Source organism: Ictidomys tridecemlineatus, chromosome 2 (genome assembly GCF_052094955.1).
Source record: "Ictidomys tridecemlineatus isolate mIctTri1 chromosome 2, mIctTri1.hap1, whole genome shotgun sequence".
Classification (NCBI taxonomy): domain Eukaryota; kingdom Metazoa; phylum Chordata; class Mammalia; order Rodentia; family Sciuridae; genus Ictidomys; species Ictidomys tridecemlineatus.
Window position 1 is genome coordinate 91,375,546 of NC_135478.1, and position 19,951 is coordinate 91,395,496.

Consider the following 19,951-nt stretch of genomic DNA (forward strand, 5'->3'; position numbering starts at 1 on the left):
TAGGTCCACACAAAAGCAGATGCCTGAGCCACACTCCAGTATGGGCATGTTCCAGGGCCCATCTATCACCAGGAGCTGCCAGGGCGAGTGTACCAAGGGAAGGATGACAGGGGTGACCTGCCAGGTGCTAGACTAAAGATCTACCCGGAACCCAGGAAAACTGCCTCTCAGAAGTGAGGTTCTTGCCTATCTCTACATGGATGCTGTTTGTCCATCTGCCTGGATGGATCTCAAAATGCATGTTTAAAAAATAAGTCAAGTCAAAATGACTTAATGTGAAAACAGAAGTCCCGAGGTAGGGTAGCATCAGAGTCAGTTAACTTCATCCAAGTTCTTTCCAGAGGATGGGCCATCTGAGGACTGGGAATCATTCTGCTCTGCTATCCAGAGCGTGCAGCATTAGAAAGACTGTCCCTTCTCTGGACTCTTTCTTAGGAGTGACCTCTTCCTTTGGGTCCTGTGACGGCTCCTCTGACCTTAGGGATCCATGGAAAGAGAGGGAGGAGCACATGCTGAACCCTTTTATGGGGAGAAGCCATTCAAATGAGGCAAGGGGTGGGATTACAAAGGTACAGGGGAGTGCAGCTCCACCCCTGTGGATGCCGCCTATTCTAGGGCCACGCCTTGTTATAGGAGCCAGGGAAGAGTCGTGGCACTACCTCCAGCTACAGTGTTCGTTCAGATCTCCGTGGTGCGTCAGGTCCTGACTTAAGGTGCCTGCATTTAGAGTGGGATCCTCTCAAGCTTCAGTGGCCACACCAGCCTTCATACGCATTGCCTACCGCTGCCCGCAGGAGAATGGGGTTAGGACGACACTCCTAAATCGGAATGGTCATGTTTCCCAAGGTTGAAACCTGAATGATTTTGGGGATTCTGTTATCAAAGAAAAGGAGAAGGGGTCTCAGATGGGCCACAAGGAGCATCTGCTACTGATGAGCTTCAGCGATTCATGGATACTTGGGAAGGGCTCTTTTGTACTTGCTGTGGGTTAGGAGTATGAGCTCGTCACTCTAAGTCAGAGACAGCTTGCCTATCCAGCTGGTGAGATGAAGAAAGAGACGGGAGTGGCCTCTGCACATGGAGTTCTCTCTAGCTCCTGTTCTTTTAAGACCTGGGTCTTCCCTGACAGCCCCCACCCCCCACTTAGAGGATGCTATCCCTCTCCCGCTCCCTTGGTGTCCTCTCTGATCCACAAGTGTACCTGCAGAGCCACGGTCCTCTATCTTGAGTAAACTCTGAGGCTTATGGCTCCTGGCTGCACCACCTTCTATACCTTCTCTTTGATGATGTCCACTTTCAACCAATCAACCAACCATCAACCCTTTCACTCAGATGGCCCATCCTCTGGCCCATCCTTCCTCCCACCTCATTGATGACATTGGTGACTACGAAGCTGACCCAAGGCCCAGCCAACCTCCTGGTCCCTGCTCTTGTCCTTCCTCATTCCAATGACCTTTGTCTCCATTCTACCTTAACTACCACCTCTCTTGATCAGAGATTGGCCCCAGTTTCTCTTGGGACTAACCTTCTCTAAATTCTTCTATTTGCCTAACCACAGGCTTGGATCCTCTGTTCTCTCCATTATTATAGCCTCATTCTTTGAGCTCCAGAGGCCCCTGGCCCTTCCCCTTCTCCCTCTCAGTACTCTGCTCCTTCTACTTCCTTTCCTGTCCAATATAGATTCCATGCTCCTTACTTGGGCCATTTTCCTTCCAGTCCCTAGATGATGGACATTGTGAGTGACTCTTCAACAGCCCAGTCCAAGCTGGTCGAGGTCATTTCCTGGCTCTTGCCAGGAGAGGAAGAGGGTGTGACTGGCTTTAGCACTAGAGGGTAGGGTGATGGAGAGAGAAGGATTCTGAAAGATCTCCCAGGGTAGAGACAGAATAATAGATGATCGTTCTTTTTGAGGATGAACTCAACAGTAAGGGGGTGATAGGGCAGAGGGACAGAAAGTCCTGGATCATTGATCATGTGGTCAAGCCACTAAAGCAACCCCCCTGAAATTAGTTTAACTAATTTCCCCCAGGATATCCTATTCCATATGGTAATACCTTATTTCACATTTTACTTGTGTCAAGCAGTTGGCTCCTTCAGACAAAAACATACAAAATAACATCGTTTTCAATTTGCACCAAAAAACCCAATCCTGGATCAATATAAGTTTCCTTTTATTCTGTTTTCCTACCTTTCCTTCATAGACAGATGAAGAAAACCACAGGACCTTCATCCCCTAGAAATGTCAGGTGCCTCTCTGACCTCCACCATTGGCAGGAAAGCCTCAGTTCCCCCGTCCATCCCCAGACTTGGTGTTTAGGGTTGCAGAACGCCTCAGTTATTGTGTGACATGGCTGTCTTGACTAGGAGATAGATTTGCTTAAGTTCCCAAGGCTAGTACGTGGATCTAGCTCACGTGGCGAGGAGTGGAGGAGAGATCTTGGGGTTAGGATAAATTCAGCATTCACAAGAAGGAGAGAGCAATTATACCCAGAATAATCTGCATGAGCCAAGTCATTCCCTATGCCTGGGTGGAGTTAGGGGATAAAGAGGAGTGCTCTACCCTGTGTTGTGGGGATGGCAAGACTCAGAGAAAGGTGACTCTGGGGGGAAGGGAGGCAGAGAAATACAGCCAGCCTTCTGCTCCTGTGTCTTGGCCCTGGCTAGTTGAGGGACGTAACTTGGTTTACACTGTTCCAGGAACAAATGTAAATAACTATAAGAAACACAGATGACACCAGAGATCACAAATCCTAAACCAGCTGAACCACTTGGCAAGTCCTGGAGGGTGACTGGGTGCAGAGGTGGGCAGTGGATTGTGTGGGTAGACCCAGGCCCCTGTCATCATCTCATCCCAGAGACTGTTGTAACAAATGCCAGGTCTCTAAGTCTCAATGCTGCCTGGAGTTCCTGCTTTTCCTGCTGGCTCTCTGTTCTTGCTCACCATAGCAACTCCTTTGAATTCTCCTCCAGCCTCCTCCTGCCCGGTGCCTCCCCCTTGGCTCTTGTCAGGCAACCCTCCTCCTCTCTCACTCAGGAAATGGACCTTTCTCACTCTGCTGCAACTGGACTCGCCTTTCCCTCCCTCCCTCAGACACAGCATGACTCTGTCCAATAGAACTTTCCGCAGTGGTAGCCATGTTCTGTCCCATCACTATCTGAAAGGTAGCCACTGGCCAGGTGTGGGCATTGCAACAGCTGGTATAACAGGGGGACTGGATTTTTTCACTTCATCTCATTTTAAGTAATATAAATATGAACAGCCACATGCGGGAGAGGCCACTTACAGACAGCACCTGTATGGTGCAGCTGGAAGAAGACCAGAATGCCCGGTTTTCTGCTAACCCTTGACATCACTAAGCAGGAGACTCCTGACCAATCTATTATACAAATTCTGAAAAAGAGCATGAGACGAAGGGAGAGAGGGTTGGAAAGGCACAAATATAGTGGGGAAAATGTTGCTTTGACTTTTTTTAGTCATTGCAGTTCTTAAAAGAGAAGCCACGGTGCACCATGGCTGGCAGGTGGTGCATCTCAGGACAGTAAGACTCATGCCATTGCTGCAAAGCTGGCCTATGCTGACACAGACATGGAGTCTGAACAGGAGGAAGGACCAAACACCAACCAGGTAGAGGAGGGTGCGGTGTCCCCACTGGAGAGTTATTTTAAAGGGTATCTGGTTATCTTAGCATTTCCTACCTTAGTACAGAATGTGTGTGACTTGCAAGTCCCATTTTGTGTAGTGATTCAGCTCACTTCTGGTGGTTCCATGACATTCCCAATATTAACATAGCTTTTTTTTTTTTTTAAGAGAGTGAGAGAGGGGAAAGAGAGAGAGAGAGAATTTTTAATATTTATTTTTCAGTTCTCGGCGGACACAACATCTTTGTTGGTATGTGGTGCTGAGGATCCAACCCGGGTCGCACGCATACCAGGCGAGCGCGCTACCATTTGAGCCACATCCCCAGCCCTTGACATAGCTTTTTAAATCTGACAAGTTCAAGTACCACATCCCCCTCCCCCACACAGTTAACCAATGGCTCTGAGATGCTATTTTGGAGTAATTTATGTCTCTGCTGATTTTAAGTGTTTTTATGGTACACCAATCTCCTACCTATTTTGGGGTCAGTCTGTCGCCTGCTTACTAGTGCTGCTTTATCTACACAGCTTGGGCCAGGTTCATATGTCCTCTTGTGGCCCCTGGCCATGCTCTTCCTGTGGGCTTTGGCGCATATTGCCTCCTGTTCTTCCTCCCCTCCCAGGGACCTCTACTTAGTCTGGGCACTGATGTCCTTTTTCAGCCCCCTCTAGGTCACAGTACCCTTGACCCTGGACAGACCCATGGCTCCCTCTGCTCATTCCTCAGTGCAGCCAGAGGGGATTCTGCAAGGGTGCAAATGAGATCCTGCCATGCCCCTCTTTATACACCCGGTACACCCACCGACTGCTCTTAGGATAAATTCCACATTCCTGACACACATAAGCCTGAATGGGAGTGACCTTCCTCCCCAGCATACATCACCAAAGATCTGGGTGCAAGTAGTTTATTTGGGGAGTTGGGCCAGGAAGGAGAAGGTGGCCAATGCATGAAGCAGAAAGGGTAGGTGTGACTGAGGGCATCTGGGTTCAGTCCCACTGGGGACCTCTGGGAGGAGCCCTGGAACTGGGGCATTTAACCAGCAGTGCCCCTGCCTTGGGGCCTCTGTTCTCTGAAGGCCAGCTCTCCCTCCCTTCTGACCCTCCTCCTGCCTCTCCTTATGAGGGCTGCCCAGATGTCTGTGCCCTACCCATAGCCATATCCAACTGGACCACAGATCAATAGCTAAACCAATCAGATTCACTCCCCTTGGATCCTGGAATTGGTTTGCAGTGAACTGTGGACACCTCACTCTGAAGGGTTTTTGCTCTCAGAGAAACAGAGAAAGCCAGAGCTGGCAGTGGGTGTCCAGAGAGACAGAAGAGGGACTACACAGCTATACACAGGACGGAAAGCAAGCCCAGTGTAGGGCAGTTTAGTTTCTGCTTCTAGTAACTGGTTTTCTTGTGGTTGGGCCACATTTCCTGCACTTGAGTTCTTTCCCCACCCTTTTCTTTCTTTATTACTTTTTGTTTTGTTTTGCGTGTGTGGTGCTGAGGATTGAACCCAGGGCCTTGTGCACTCTACCAACTGAGCTATATCCCTAGCCCAAAGTCATCACTGTTTTAAGCCATGAGATTCTGAAGGTGCTTTGTTATTGCTGCATGATCTGCCCTGTCTTGACTGATACGAACACAAAAAAATGCTCAGAAAGAATGGCTGGAACTGCTGACTATGGAGAGAAGAGAGCTCTAGAAAGATAAGATGGAATCATGGAAGTGAAAGTTAGAAACCAGGAGAACATGGGACCAGGAGAGTCATAGAAATCAAACAGAGAAATTGCTCCAAGAAGTATAGAAGGTTGGTGGTGCTGAATGTGCCCAGGGGTCAAGTAAAACAAGTAATAAAATATATCCACAAAATCTGGCGACCAAGAGGTTGTTGGCATCCTTCCTGAAAACAGCATCGTGCAGTGGTGGTGATGATGAAATGGGACAGAGGGCTGAAGCAGGAAGGGACAACTGGGAAGATTCAGCGGCAGCCGGAGATGGCAGGAGCAAAGCCCTAGGGAAGCACTCTGCCTGCTCTGAACACTTCCTGTTCATTGAATCATAAGAGGTGTGGCCATCTGTGTCTGGCTCCTTTTGCTTAGCATGAGGTTCTCAAGCTCTCCCGTGTTGTAGAATGTGTCAGCGCTTCTTTCCTTTTTACGGCTAAATCATATTTCTTTGAATATGTTGATTGGATGAAACTTTTGATGATCCATTCATCCATGGACGGACATTGGACTTGTTTGCCTGGGCAGAGCTGTATTCCTGAGTTTCTGGTGCTCTTGGGAATGCATGAATGAATGAGTGAACAGAGCCGTCCAAGGTCACAGAGTTGTTAGGACACAAAGGCAGGACTGGGGGCCAGGCAGCTAGCCCTCTGGAACTGCATTCTAACCATCAGGCTTTACTGCCCAGTGCAAGTCCTGTTCATCTCCTGTTTTTATAGATACAGGTTGCTGTGTCACTCAGAGTGCTGGCAGGAAAGCTGTCACATACTCAGGTGGCATAACGGATGAGGGACCTTTTACAAAGGTGTGGGCAGAGTTAAGAAAAAGCATTGAGGGACAATTGGGCTGGGGCTAGCAGCACCCCGTAAGGAGGGAGTGGTGGCACCAATATGCAACTGAGCAGGGAGGGGCCAGGAGACTCGTGTCCAGCCTCTATTCTCCAGCCTCCTGACCTAGAAATTAGGGAGGCTCTGATGCAGCTTATCTGGGTGAGAAAGAACAAATTAGCTCAGACTGGAAAACTAAATATCTCCCTGGCCATTTACTAGCCTGGAATAACAGGAAAATGGATAAAGTCAGCCACAAAGATAACAGGGAACAATATGTCTCTGCATCTATGAAGTGATAATATTCCCATCCCATCTTTGACAAACTGCTGCTTTCTTCCTCCTGAGAAACACGCCCCTCTGAAATCACACACAGTCAGAAACTTGGCTATTTGCAGTGATATGACTTGGAATGAAATCTTTCACTCTTGCCCTGAGGATCTAAGTCACTCTGACCCAGAGAAGTGCCTCTGTGTGTACCTCAGAGCTTCAGATAAAGGGTTTCTGGATACAAGGCTCTCATCATTGATCTTGGCTTTATTGCTTCTAAGGAAACAGGGCCCTGGGTCCCCTTTGCAATCTATATTTGAAGTTGTCTGCTTTCCTCTGAGCCTATTGAAACACAACTTCATCTCAACTCCACCTTCCTTGGAATCCTACAATAGCCTCATCTCCTCCCTTGTTTGGTGATATCCTGGGCTCCCATGGTGGGGCATCTCTCTCACAGGAAGGTCAAGAAACACAGTGGACTGCCACTTAGTTCCTGGTGATCTGAGGCTGATTGGGCTGTCATGGGTTCACCCCCGCCTCTAGGGCACAAAGGAGGATGGAGAGTAAATCTAGAGGATCAATTGGGAGAGATTCAGCATAGAAATAAAGTACCCCACCATCCAGAGTATTGTCAAAGATAGGGGAAGGAAAAGGGGACACTTTCATTCAAGAAGTGCTCCTATACATCTGGGGTTGAATAAAGAGCTGTAGAAAGGAATCAATCTGTGAGTGGGGTTTGAGGCAATGGAAAGATCTAGGCTCTTTCCACAGGCACAATGGAAGTATTGGGTCTCCTGACATTTGAAGGGCTGCCCCTTTCTCCCAAATGAAATGAGTTCAAAAAAGCGAAAGGAAAGAGGGGAAAGGGAGAATTCTAAAAATGCCACACTCTGAACACCATCTTTGTGCAGGCGTCTGGGGGAGGCCAGCTGGGGCGGGGTCCTTTGCCAGTCGGGCCTGTAGGACTTGGTTCTTCTTGTTTATCCCAGTCACATCTGGGGCAGCTGCCAGAGCCCGCCCCCACTCTGCCGTCATTGGAGGAGCTCAAAGTTAAAGGATCCCACTAAGAATCAGTACGTTTCATTTTGCGGTTCCTGGGGGGGAAGTGGCAGTCGCCCTGGCCTTGAGCAGGGAGCCAGCCTCTCACCATGCCGGCCTGCTGCAGCTGGAGTGAGGTTTTCCAGTATGAGACAAACAAAGTCACCCGGATCCAGAGCGTGAATTATGGCACTATTAAGTGGATCTTGCATGTGATCATCTTTTCCTACGTGTGGTGAGTGGCGCAGGGGGTGCGCAAATCTCTGCAGCGAGGAAACCCCAAGGGGCCGTTTCAGGTGCACATCCTGAGTTCACGTGCCTTTCAAGGCTGAGGACCTCCCAGCAACTGGGAGGAAGCTGCGCAGGCTGCAGCCGGAGGAAGCCACTGAGGGAGGCGAGTGTGACTCCATTCAGCTCCAGCCCAAGCCTGCCAGGTGGCGCAGGGCTGGGCATGCCTGGGGAAGGTGGGAACACAGGGCGACACCCTGGATTTCCAGGGAGGAGGCAGGGATTTCAAGTACACCTGGTGATACTGTTGGCGTCTGGATAACCATGCTGAGGGGAAGGAATAGGACCAGGCTTGTAAATGTCTCTGTGGGCTCCCTTTGTTTGTGTTTTGTTTTATATTCGTGTGTGGGTATGGTGCTGGGGATCAACCCCGGGGTGTTGTGTCTAGAAGCTGCTCTACCACTGAGCCACAACCCCTGCCCCTGCTTTTATTATTTTAAAAACAGTTCATTGAGATTCATACACTGTACAACTTGCTCATTTAAAATGTATAAGTCGCTAGTTTTTAGTGTGTTCACAGAATTGTGCGATTATCAGTATAATCAATTTAATACATTTTCCCCTCCCAAAAAGAATCCTACACCCCTCAGCCATCATATCCAGCCTGCCTCCTATACCCCCCTCAGCTCCAGGCACCCACTAATCCACTTTCTGTCTCTGTGGATTTACCCTTTCTAGATATTTCATATAGTTGGAATCATGCAGTGTGCGGTCCTTTGCGACCCACCTTTTTTCTTTACCATGTTTTCAAATGTTCAACCATGTTGTAGCATGTATCAGTACTTCATGCTCTTTAATGGCTGAATAACAGTCCATTGCATGAATAGGTCACGTTTATTTATCCATTCATCAGTCGATGGACATTAAGGTTGTTTCACCAATAATGCGACCATGAACATTTGTGTCTGAGGTGTGGTGGTGTGTTCTCATTTCTCTTGGATGAGCACCTAGGAGTGGGATTGCTGAATCATATGCTAATGACATTTCACCTTCAGAGAAACAGATGGTCCGTTTCCCACAGCTGCTACATGTCTTCACATTTCCACCAGTAGAATGTGAGGATTCCAGTCTCTCCACACCCTCACCAACACTTACTAGTGTGCCTTTCTTTTTATTATAGCCAACCTAGTGGGCATGGGGTGGCATCTCTTTGGGTTTGACTTCCATTTCCCTTAAAGCAAATGCCTTATTCTCTGTGGTGGTAGTGGTGGTGGTGCTGCTGCTGCTGATAATAATAAATTGTATCCACACAGGGAAACACTGTAGTGTACTAAGAGAACATCTATTTTATAATCACTTAACCTCTCTGAGCCTGATTCTGCATCTGTTCAAATCATTGTTGTGTCAAACAGGGAATGTAGCTGGGTGTGGTGGTTCATATTTGTAATCAGAGACTTGGGAGGCTGAGGCAAGAGAATCACAAGTTCAAGGCCAGCCTCAGCAACTTAGCCAGACCCTATCTCAAAAGAGAAAAATAAGAAGTGCTTGAGATGTAGCTCAATTGTATAACAGCCCTGGGTTCAATTCCCCAGTACTGAAAAGAGGGGGATAGCACCAAAATCCCTTATGAGCACCATTAACTGGTAGTTATTTTTAAAAATTATATTTGTGAATGTAATTGGACATCCTGTCCTTTGAGTCTCAAAGTAACCACATCCAGGCTTGGATTTGAGATCTCAGGATGAAGATACAAAATTTTTCTCCCATCTTTGGGCCTTGGTTCCCTCATCAATAAAATAGGGATCATTGTTGGGACCATTAAATGGGCTAATAAATGCAAAAGTGTTAGAGAGATGTATGGCACATAACAAGCCCCTGTCGGAGTGTTAGTCCTTATTAAAACACCATTGTTAGGATTATCATTATTTATTTCACACATTTACTATTTAACAAATATTTATATTTATATATATATATTTTTTAAAAAAGCTAGAGGTCTGGGGTTGTGGCTCAGTGGTAGAGCACTCACCTAGCACGTGCAAGGTGCTGGGTTTGATCTTGAGAACCACAAAAAAATGAATGAATAAAATACTAAACAACTAAAAAAAATTTTTTTTAAAAAAAGCTATAAAAAAGATAACTCTAGGGGCTGGGATTGTGGCTCAGCGGTAGAGCACTCACCTCAGCACCACATTAAAAAAAAAAAAAGCATTGTGTTGTGTCCATCTACATCTGGGGAATAAATGTTAAAAAAAAAAAAGAGTAAAAAAAAAAAGATAACTCTACACAAAGTGCTTTTTTCCCCACTTTTAAAAAATCTGGTCCAATTAATTATATATGACAGTAGCATGCACTTTGACACATCATACATAAATGGAGTATAACTTCTCATTCTTCTGGTTGTACATGCTGTAGAATCACACTGGTCATGTAGTCATGTAAGCACATAGAGTAATAATGTCTGATTCATTCTAATATCCTTCCTAACCTCATACCCCCTCTCTTCCCTTCACTCCTCTCTGTCAAATCCAAAGTAATTCTGTTCTTCCCTAGCCGCCCCCCTATTGTGAATTAGCACCTGCATATCAGAGAAAACATTCAGCCTTTGGTTTGGGGGGATTGGCTTATTTCACTTAACATGATATTCTCCAGCTGTATCCATTTACTGGCCAGTGCCATAATTTCATTCTTCTTTGAGGCTGAGTAATATTCCATTGTGTATATATACCACATTTTCTTTATCTATTCATCTGTTGAAGGGCACCTAGGTTGGTTCCATAGTAGAGCTATTGTGAGTTGAGCTATAAATATGGATGTGGCTGTGTCCCTGTAGTATGCTGATTTTAAGTCTTTTGGGTATAAACCGAGGAGTGGGATAGCTGGGTCAAATGGTGGTTCCATTCCAAGTTTTCTGAGGAATCGCCATACTGCTTTTCATAATGGTTGCACCAATTTGCAGTCCCACCAGCAATGTATGAATGTGCCTTTTCCTGCACATCCTCGACAATATTTATTGTTGCTTGTATTCTTGTTAACTGCCACTCTGATTGGAGTGAGATGAAATCTTAGAGTAGTTTTGATTTGCATTTGCATTTCTCTAATTGCTAAAGGTGTTGAACATTTTTTCATATATTTGTTGGTTGATTGTATTTCTTCTTTTGTCAAGTGTCTGTTCAGTTCCTTAGCCCATTTAATGATTGGGTTATTTTTTTTTTCTGTTAAGCTTTTTGAGTTCCTTATATATCCTAGAGATTAGTGCTCTATCTGAGATGCGTGTGGTAAAGATTTTCTCCCATTCTGTAGGCTCTCTCTTCATGTTACTGTTTCCTTTGTTGAGAAGATTTTTAATTTGAATCCATCCCATTTATTGATTCTTGATTTTATTTCTTGCACTTTAGGAGTCTTGTTAAGGAAGTCAGATCCTAGGCAGATGTGGTAAAGATTTAGGCTTACATTTTCCTCTATTGAGCGCTAGGTCTGTATTCTTGTGCCTAAGTCTTTGATCCACTTTGAGTTATTTTCATGCAGGGTGAGAGATAGGGGTTTAATTTCATTCACAAAATGCTTTTTTTTTACTGTTTTATTTAAAAATATAAAATCAAAGAAAAAATATTGCTAATTTGCTTTCTTCCTCTTTGTTAATGGAGTATCTATTAATGTTTCACCAAATGGGGTCTCATAGCTCACAGCTTGGGAATGCTGCCTTAAGTGACAGGCAACCAGGACTCAGCCCGCTGTGATGCGGTAGACCGCAGGACTGGGAGAGGTAGTTTGCACCAGGTAGTACTGACCTGGATCACAGCCAGTGGGGGGCTCTTGGGCTGAAAGGGCAAAGAGCCAGGCTAAGGAAGTAAAGTGAAGCCTCAGTTCTGAGCATGGTGAACAAGGCAGGGGCTGGCTACAGGAGAAATAAGGCAAGAGCCTGATCAGCTTCTTGGTCTCTCCCAACCAAGTCTATATCTGGAGTTGAAGGCAAGAAGGCACCGACGAGAGGCGTCAGGCAGCTCCAGCTTGCTGGGCTGTAGGATCGTGGGGACAGGATGCTGACCAGGACTGTCAGTCAGAGTTTGGGGTAGTCATTGACAAAAATCTAACTCAAGTTAATCACAAAGCCACCATGTGGGATCTATTGGATCATGAAACTGGGCAATTAAAGAGATGGGGCTGTCCTCAGACAGGAATGAACATGAGTTTAAACTAGGTCACTGGGGTGGGGCTCTCTCCCCGAATCTGTTTGGCTCTACAGATGCTCCTTGGCTTATGACAGAATTATGTCCTGAGAAACCCATTGAAAGTTAAAAATATACTAAGTCCAAAATGCATTCAATACACCTATCCTATTGAAGATCACAGCTCAGCAAAGCAGTACACCGTACAGTGCAGTTGTGATCGTGATTGCTGGCTGTCTGGGAGCTGAGGCTCACAGCCTCTGCTCAGCAGCAAGGGACAGTGCTGGGGACCAGAGCTGTGGCTCAGTGGTAGAGTGCTTGCCTAGTATGTGTGAGGCACTGAGTTCAATTCCCAGAATCACATAAAAATAAACAAATAAAATAAAGGTATTAAGGTATTGTGTTCATCTACAACTAAAAAAAAAAAGCTCAGGGAAAAATGATCAAAATTAGAAATACAGTTTCTACTGAATGCTTATTCATACCATTGTAAAGTCAAAAATCATAAGTCCAATCACTGCTTGGTTGGGGACGGTCTGTATGTAGTTTCCTTCTTGATCAAGCTAAGTAGCAAGATGACATATCCTCACACCCTCTCCAGCAGCTTCAGGGGAACAAACCAATCTCTCCTGACAACTCTGGTAAGAAGGTCCCAAGGAAGACTCTGATTGGTCAGATCTGAGTTAGGGGTCCCATCCCTAAACCAATCACTGTAGCTAAAGGGATGGTGTCTTCTGAATTGTCAGCCTTGGGTCACGTTCTGGCTCCTGTGCCAGGAATTAGGGAGAAGAGGGCAGTGTGAGCCTCCCCTGAACCACTCCCAGTGAATTTGCCTTAGGAAAGAATTCTGTTACCAAAAGAAATGGGAGGAGGAAATGGAGAGGGTACACACAAAAAGACAAATATATCTTACAAGGTCATTTTAAAAGCCAGAAATTCCAGGGACCTCTGAAGACTACTCTGTAGTCCTGGTTTGTCTCAGCCTTGCAGCTGGGCTGTGGAGACTCTGCCTCAGGTCATTACTGAGGCTGGGTCCTTCATATTCTTACCTCAGCCCCTCTCAGTCTCCCTAGGAGCCCTGCTCCCTACTGGCCCATGGGGGTCTGCTGACTCATCCTGGTACTTGACCTCTATTTGGTTTGCTAGTGACCACCAAGTTATCATCTAAACCAAGCTCCCTAAGAGAGGCTGGGCCTCCTCCAGCTGAGTAGAAGTGAGGCCACCAGAGAGGTGGTGGAGGCATCAGAAGCCAAGGAAGAGCAAATCCAACACAGCCCAGCCCCGGGGGCCCCTGGGAACAGAACTATGAGGAGATTCACCACATGCTCAACCCACCCTTGGTTCTGGGTGATTGAGTTTCGGGAGCCATGGGGTCAAACAAGACCCACTTCAGGAGGAGACCCCTGTAGGAGGAAAAGACTCCCACCATGTGACACAGACAACCAAGAGAATAGTCGTTGAAAGGTCTGGACGAGGAGCAGCAGGAAGGAGGGAATGCTCCAGAACCTGGTGAGAGAGGAGGGAGGAGCAGGGGCCAGGGCACGGAAAGGGCTGGAATCTGACTCGCAGTGCCAAGAGAAGCCTCTGAAGAGTCCGACACAGGAGTGGAACTGTCTCACTTGTATGTCTAAAGGCCACTGAGCTGAGTTGGATTGTGTTGGGACAAGAATGAGGTGTAGGGACCAGCAAGAGGCTGCTGAGGTCAGCCAGATGAGAGAAAATGGCGATGGGTGGAATGGGATGTTAGAGTTGGGCAGACGTGGACCAAGGCGGGATGTGCTCTGAAGACAGGACTGGTGGATTTGCTGGGGGTAAAGGAAGATTTAGGATTCTGGTGGATGATGATGACAATACCCTCTCCCCCATGTGCAGGACCTGGGAGAGGCGCTGCAGCATTCCCAGGGACATCAAGCCAGCAATTAAAATGCCCCAACTCCTACCGTCAAGCAGCATCCTTTTATTAATATTGAACATCAAAACATGAAAAAAAACCCTGAAAATAATATTAAAACAATGCCACAAAAATGCATTGTGCTTTTTTTTTTTCCTTGAGTACTGGGGATTGAACCCAGGGTTGTTGTACCCTGACCTTCATCCCCAGGGCTTTTAATTTTTTTGCTTTGAGATAGGGTCTCACTAAGTTGCTGAGGCTGGCCTTGAACCTGGATTTTCCTGCCTCAGTGTCTGAGTAGCTGGGATTACAAGCACAGACCCCTGTGCCTGGCAAGTGAGGGCCTTTCAAGTGAATGACTTTTAGGAAAAGCTGCCTGGTGGACTTTTCCTATTTTGCTGTTTGATGGCAGAGGCTTCTAGGTGGACAGGTTCCTGGGGATGGCAGCAACCCTGCCTCCCACCTGGGGCTGGTCTCTTTCAGCCTTTCTAAGCCGTTAGCACAGCCTGAGAAGAGGATTATGGACCACATGGATGTCACCTAGCCAGAAAATACAGTGCCTGAAAGGGAAGTCTAAGGGGGCCTGGAGGAGGGCCAGAGTATAGACAGCCTTGAGCTCCACCCTGGTACTGAGAAAGCATGGAGAGACATTTCCCCACACCTCTACATCTTGCTATGAAAATGTTCAAACATAGAAAACATTAAGGGTTTTATACCTATTGTTTCATATTAGAGAAATCTTTGTGTCATATGTAATAATACCTGCTGAGCACTGTGAGTGCTTAGCATGTGCCAGGTTCTGTTTCTAACATGAGATGTGGGTTAGCCTATTTGACCCTTGCAGATAATCCTATAAGACTGGTTCTTGAAGTGAGCAATCATGACTGGAACACCAGAACTATGTTCAGAGGAATCCCACCTTCCAAGCTCTGCCTTCAATAGAGGTTGCAACTGAATTTCCCAGCCTCCTTTGCAGCTAGGATGTAGCACGAGACCCAAGCTTTTCTAGTTTACATGCCATGTAGCACTTTGGTATGCAGGGAACAACATGGGGTGATGGGTATGAGCAGAATTCAAATTTAGGAACATAAAGTATTGCCCTTTGACCTGGGAGTTCCCCTTCCCTGCACCCCAGGCTTTAGAAGGTCCTGCTCTGTTCCTCTTCCAATAGTGAGCTTCCCTGTGGATTAGGGGGCATGTGAAGCTGTATTAATTTCTATGTTACTGAACAATAGAATCTAAAGCAGCCCCGCAGGTGGAAATCAAGATTCAGGGCTCTGAGTTCTTGCCTGGAGATGGAGGAAAAAGCCACATCAGAGCTCCTTGGCTGCTGGCAGAATTCAGTTCCTCGAGGCTGTGGGACTGAGAGCCCTGTTTTCTTGCTGGCTGTAAGATCCTGAATCCATCTTTGTTCCTCACCATGTAGCCCTCCCAGTCCTCAAGCCTCAACAGTGGGAAGAATCGGTCTTGTGCTTCACATGCTTTCCCAGAACCAGGTGAAGAAAACTGTCTGCTTTTAAAGGACTCATGTGATTGTGTTGGGCCCAGAAAGATGATCCTCCTGTTCCAAGGTCAACTGTACCATGTAACATAACCTGGAGGAGAATATCCATCATAGCCCAAGGTTCTGGGGGTCATACAGGATGTACACACAAGATGCAGGACATCCTGGGGCCATCGTAGAATTCTGCCGTCACAGGGGCAGAATGTGCCCACCCACCCCACTATAGTCCTGGTACCCAAGACACCAGAATTTTCTTCTTAAGTGGCTCTGAGCCTCTTTCAAGATTTGTCCTCCTGAAACCACACCACAGTGCCCATGAGCCTGCTTGTAGGCCCAGGGGTAACCAGTGGGCAATGCTTGTAGGTGGAAGGCATGGAGGGAGTGTGGGCGTATGGTCTGAGTCATACAAACAGTGTGCAGCAGGAGCCAGAAGTGAGATGAGAAGGTGTGGATTGTGGACCAGGAGCCTCTTTAACCAGCACTTCCATGTTCTAACACAGAATTCTAAGGAGCCTAAGAACTATAAATTTGAATCTGGCCTTCCATGTTGTAAGGAAGGTATATTTGTCAGGATACATGAACAAACTCATTTTATTTATGGCTTTCAAATGTTTAAACATGATTCCGAGGTGCCTCTGGGGCCTGTACATGCATATGGACCTCTGCTTGTTCTCTTGCCCAGGTATAAGTTTCTTAAGGTTGCTGTAACAAGTAAGCACCAACTTGGTTTCTTTTTTTTTTTTTTTTTTTTTTTTTTTTTAGAGAGAGTGAGAGAGGAGAGAGAGAGAGAGAGAGAGAGAGAGAATTTTTAATATTTATTTTCCAGTTCTCGGCGGCGGACACAACATCTTTGTATGTGGTGCTGAGGATCGAACCCGGGCCGCACGCATGCCAGGCGAGCGAGCTACCGCTTGAGCCACATCCCCAGCCCCCAACTTGGTTTCTTAAAACAACAGAAATGTATTCTTCCACAGTTCAGGATGCCAGTATTACTGGGCTGAAATCAAAATGAGCAGGGCCATAATCCCTCTATAGGTTCTCAGGGAAAATCTGTTCCTGGCCTCTTTAAACTTCTGCTGGCTGCAGGTGTCCCTTGGCTTGTGGCCACATCATTCTAGTCCTCAAGACCAGTGTCTTCCATTCTCTCTCTGCTCTATCTTCCACAGGACCTACTGTGTGCATCAAATCTCTCTGTGTGTCCCTTTCATGAGGATACATGTGATGGCATTTAGGATTCACCTAGATAATCCAGGATAAGCTCAACCCTTAATCATATCTACAAAGACTCTTTTCCCTAATAAGATTCCAGGGGTTAGGACTTGATATCTTTGTGGCCATTATAGGCAGCATACTATAGGAGGTAACCTTGATGGCATCCTCATGCAAGGAGTGGCAGTGGCTGCGATCTGGCACCCATTCCCAAACACTATTGGCATGAGCTGCTCCCTGTTTGTGAGTTCCCACATAAGGGTGGAGCTGTGGCCGCCAGAAATCTTTTTCTAGAACAGCGCCCTCTCCCTGGGTATTGTTCCAGGCTGTGTGGTGTCTGCGCAAAACTGATTCAGCCCTCAGAGATTATATGAACTGCCTAACATTCTTTAAACTGTTTTTGTCCTTATTTTTTCACAACTTTATTGAGGTATAATTTACATATTATGAGATCACTAAAAATTTTAAGTATGCACTTTAGTGACTTTATATAACTTTATCAGGTTGTGTGACCATGGCCACAGTTCAGTTTCAACACATTTTGTCACCCCATGAGGACCCCACATGCCCATTGCCAGCCACTCCCTGCTCCTGCCCCCAGGGTTTGCCCATCCCAAGGCAATCAATGATTTATTCTCTGCCTCTATGGATTTGCCTTTTTTAGATCGTTTTCTTCCTAAACTCAGCAAAATGGATTCAATTATTTAGAACTAGAAACCCTGCCAGTAGAATTACCTTTATCATTTTAGAAGAAGGAACAGTGACTCTGATGGTTTAGATACCTTGCCTAAGGTCACCTGGCTAATCAGAGCTACCTCTGGACCTGAGCACCTCACCCAGGTCCCTGCTCTCACTAGAGCAGTGTGGAGAGGGAACAGGATGGGGCAAGACTGTAGGGAGGGACACCGTGTAGGGGACTCCTGGGTCACCCAGGTGGGAGTGGGTGGGGGCCTGGGCTGAGGAGGTGACAGTGGTAGAGGAGAAAGGTAGCTGGAGTAGAGAACTTTTAGGAAGATTAGAACAGTATTTGTAATTGAGTGGATGAGGGGGAAAAGGGACATGAGGGTCCAGCAGTGTGCCATGTTCCGGCTTGGTGGTTGGAATAATTTCCCAGGATAGGAAATGCAGGGGAAGAAGCCAGTTTGGGGTAGAAGATGAGCTCAGAAACCAAAGGCACCCAGTCCAAGGTGCCCCTGGGACCTGTACAGGCTTATTTTGATGGTATTGGACACGTGAGTCCAGAGCTGTAGATACAGGTCTCTCTATGGCCAGCATGCAGATGGTTTGTAGAACCCCAAGAGGAAGCTGCAGTTGGCCAGCAAGAGAAACAAGGAGCCCTAGAACAGACCTCGTGCAGCACTAACCTTCAGGGGTAGGGAGCACAGAAGTCCCCAGAGGATTTTGAGAATAGAAACCACAGAGATCAAAGAAGTCAAGGGACTGTGGATTCTTGGAAGTTAAGGGAAGAAGAGGAAAGTGGTACCTGGTCACTGGTGTCCACTGCCACTTAGAGTTGTGCAACCATCTCAGGAAGATCAGACCCATGGCGTGTCTGCTGGATTTAGTGGAAATCACTTGGCAAGGGAGGCCCTGGAGAAGCAGTGGAGGTGGGAGCCAGACTAAAGTGGGTGGAGGAGTGAATGGAGACGCGGAAAAGGATGTGGTGACTCACTCTTTCAAAAGACTCGGCTACAGGGGAGCAGAGAGGCATGGAGCAGTGTATAAGAGTGCGGGACTGAGCGAGGGTTTATTTTTAAGATGAGATGTGGTATTTAAATGCAGATGGTGAAGAGACAGGAGAGGAGGGGAGTCGATGGGAACACGTGGAAATCATCCTCATTATCATCGTTATGTTTATTGTCACCAATGAGCAATCACAGGAACGCTTGCTCTGTTCTGAGACTGCTCTGATTGATAGACCTTTCTTACTTGGAGCCTGGTCCTTTCAGCTCTAAGTCTGACCCCTCTGGTCCCAGCCCTGTCCTGTGTTCATTCTGCACTCCACATGGCTCTATGCTGCTTGCAACTCTCCTCTCCACCACACTAATCTCCCTGAGCCCTCGGGCCAGCACCTCCCCACTGTCCAGACCCTTGACTGTTCTGGGGAGACTCAGAAAATATACTAAGTCTGAATTTGAAGCAAATCAAAGAATTTTATTTTACCTCTATTTCCCTGGCGAGGGACACTTCTACCATGCCCAAACGACCTTCTGATAGAAGCGCACCAGGCTGTCTGTGGTTCCAATATTTAAGGAAGAATAGCACATCCTATGAATCTGCAAATTGCAAGCAAGCAGGGTTCAAGGGCTGAAAAAAAACAGTGAGCAGAGCAGAGTCAGACGACCGCATCCTGGGTTCAAGCCCAGTTGTGGTTGTACATCCTGGGTTCAAGTGCATTTGCAGATGTGTGAAGCTCAGAAAACCAGTTTTTTAAATAATTCTTAAAAACAGCTTATATAACAGTTTCACACGAGAACCATAAAGATGGAGTCATTGGTTATACTTACTATTTTATTAGTCTCTATATTTTTAATCTATATAACTTATTAATTGTATTGATTAATTCAGACCATAACATTGACCCTCTTGGCCAAGCCCACATGGCCACCACCGAGTTTGTGAAGACCCTCCTAAAAGGTGGTGTGCTGGGGCTGGGGCTGGGGCTGGGGCTCAGCAGTAGAGTGCTCGCCTAGCATGTGCAAGGCCTGGGTTCAATCCTCAGCACCAAATAAAAATAAATAAGATAAAGGTATTGTGTCCAATTACAAATAAAAAATAAATATTAAAAAAAAGGCGATATGCTCACTCTTTGCTTTGCTGGTAGAAGCATGAAGTGGTTCTCTGTGGTCTGACAAGGGAGTGGAGATGTAAATGTGTGTGGCCTTTGGCTAGATGTTCCTCCTCAGGAGCTAGCGCCCTGGGTGGGAGAAGATGGAGAAGATGCTTGTGTGAATGTTCCTGGTGACACGGGTGGAGGGCAGATAGTGAGCCCAGTGGTCAGGCTCTGGGCTGGGCGTGAGTTAAACAGATGTGAAAGTAATTCACCCTCAGGGCTCTCCTTTCACTTTGGAGCTACCTTTGCTCAGGAAGTCCAGGCGCTCTCAGCTAGAGACAGACTTTGCTGAGAGGTACTTCTTCCCGGCCCAGCTCTGAGAACTGTCTGGTCATGCTGTCCGGGGGCCAGCTCTGCGGGTATAAGTCCGTGAGAGTCCTTCATATCCACAGTGTGTGGGTTGGGACCCTGAAGAACACCTTCCTGGTGGGCACCTGCATCTACATCTGGTGAGTCAGGCTGTGAGCCAGCCAAGGGCCACATAGCCCACCTCCCTTCACCTCCCCCTGCCTGTCACTCAGTGTCCCCCTCTTCAGCAGGAATGACCTATGGGAGCCCCTGGGATGGCCCTGGCTCTTCTCATGTCAGCTTTCTTCCTCGGCCAGATTCTCCCCAGCTCTCCTCTCCCCAC

General features: G+C 46.9%; 1 protein-coding gene across 4 annotated transcripts in view; it reads left to right on the forward strand.

Annotated features, from left to right (window-relative positions):
- Positions 1 to 7,485: 7,485 nt before the first annotated feature.
- The window catches only part of P2rx7 (purinergic receptor P2X 7), a 44,124-nt gene continuing 31,658 nt past the window's right edge, over positions 7,486 to 19,951 (forward strand). The window contains exon 1 of one of the 4 annotated variants that reach the window (XM_040289494.2): positions 7,486 to 7,721. In XM_040289494.2, coding sequence (XP_040145428.1) covers positions 7,597 to 7,721 — 125 coding nt within the window. In that variant the 5' untranslated portion in view covers positions 7,486 to 7,596. Of the gene's footprint in view, positions 7,722 to 19,302; positions 19,770 to 19,951 lie in introns of those variants that run through there. The other 3 variants (XM_005329606.5, XM_040289498.2, XM_040289496.2) reach the window with 3 other exon arrangements.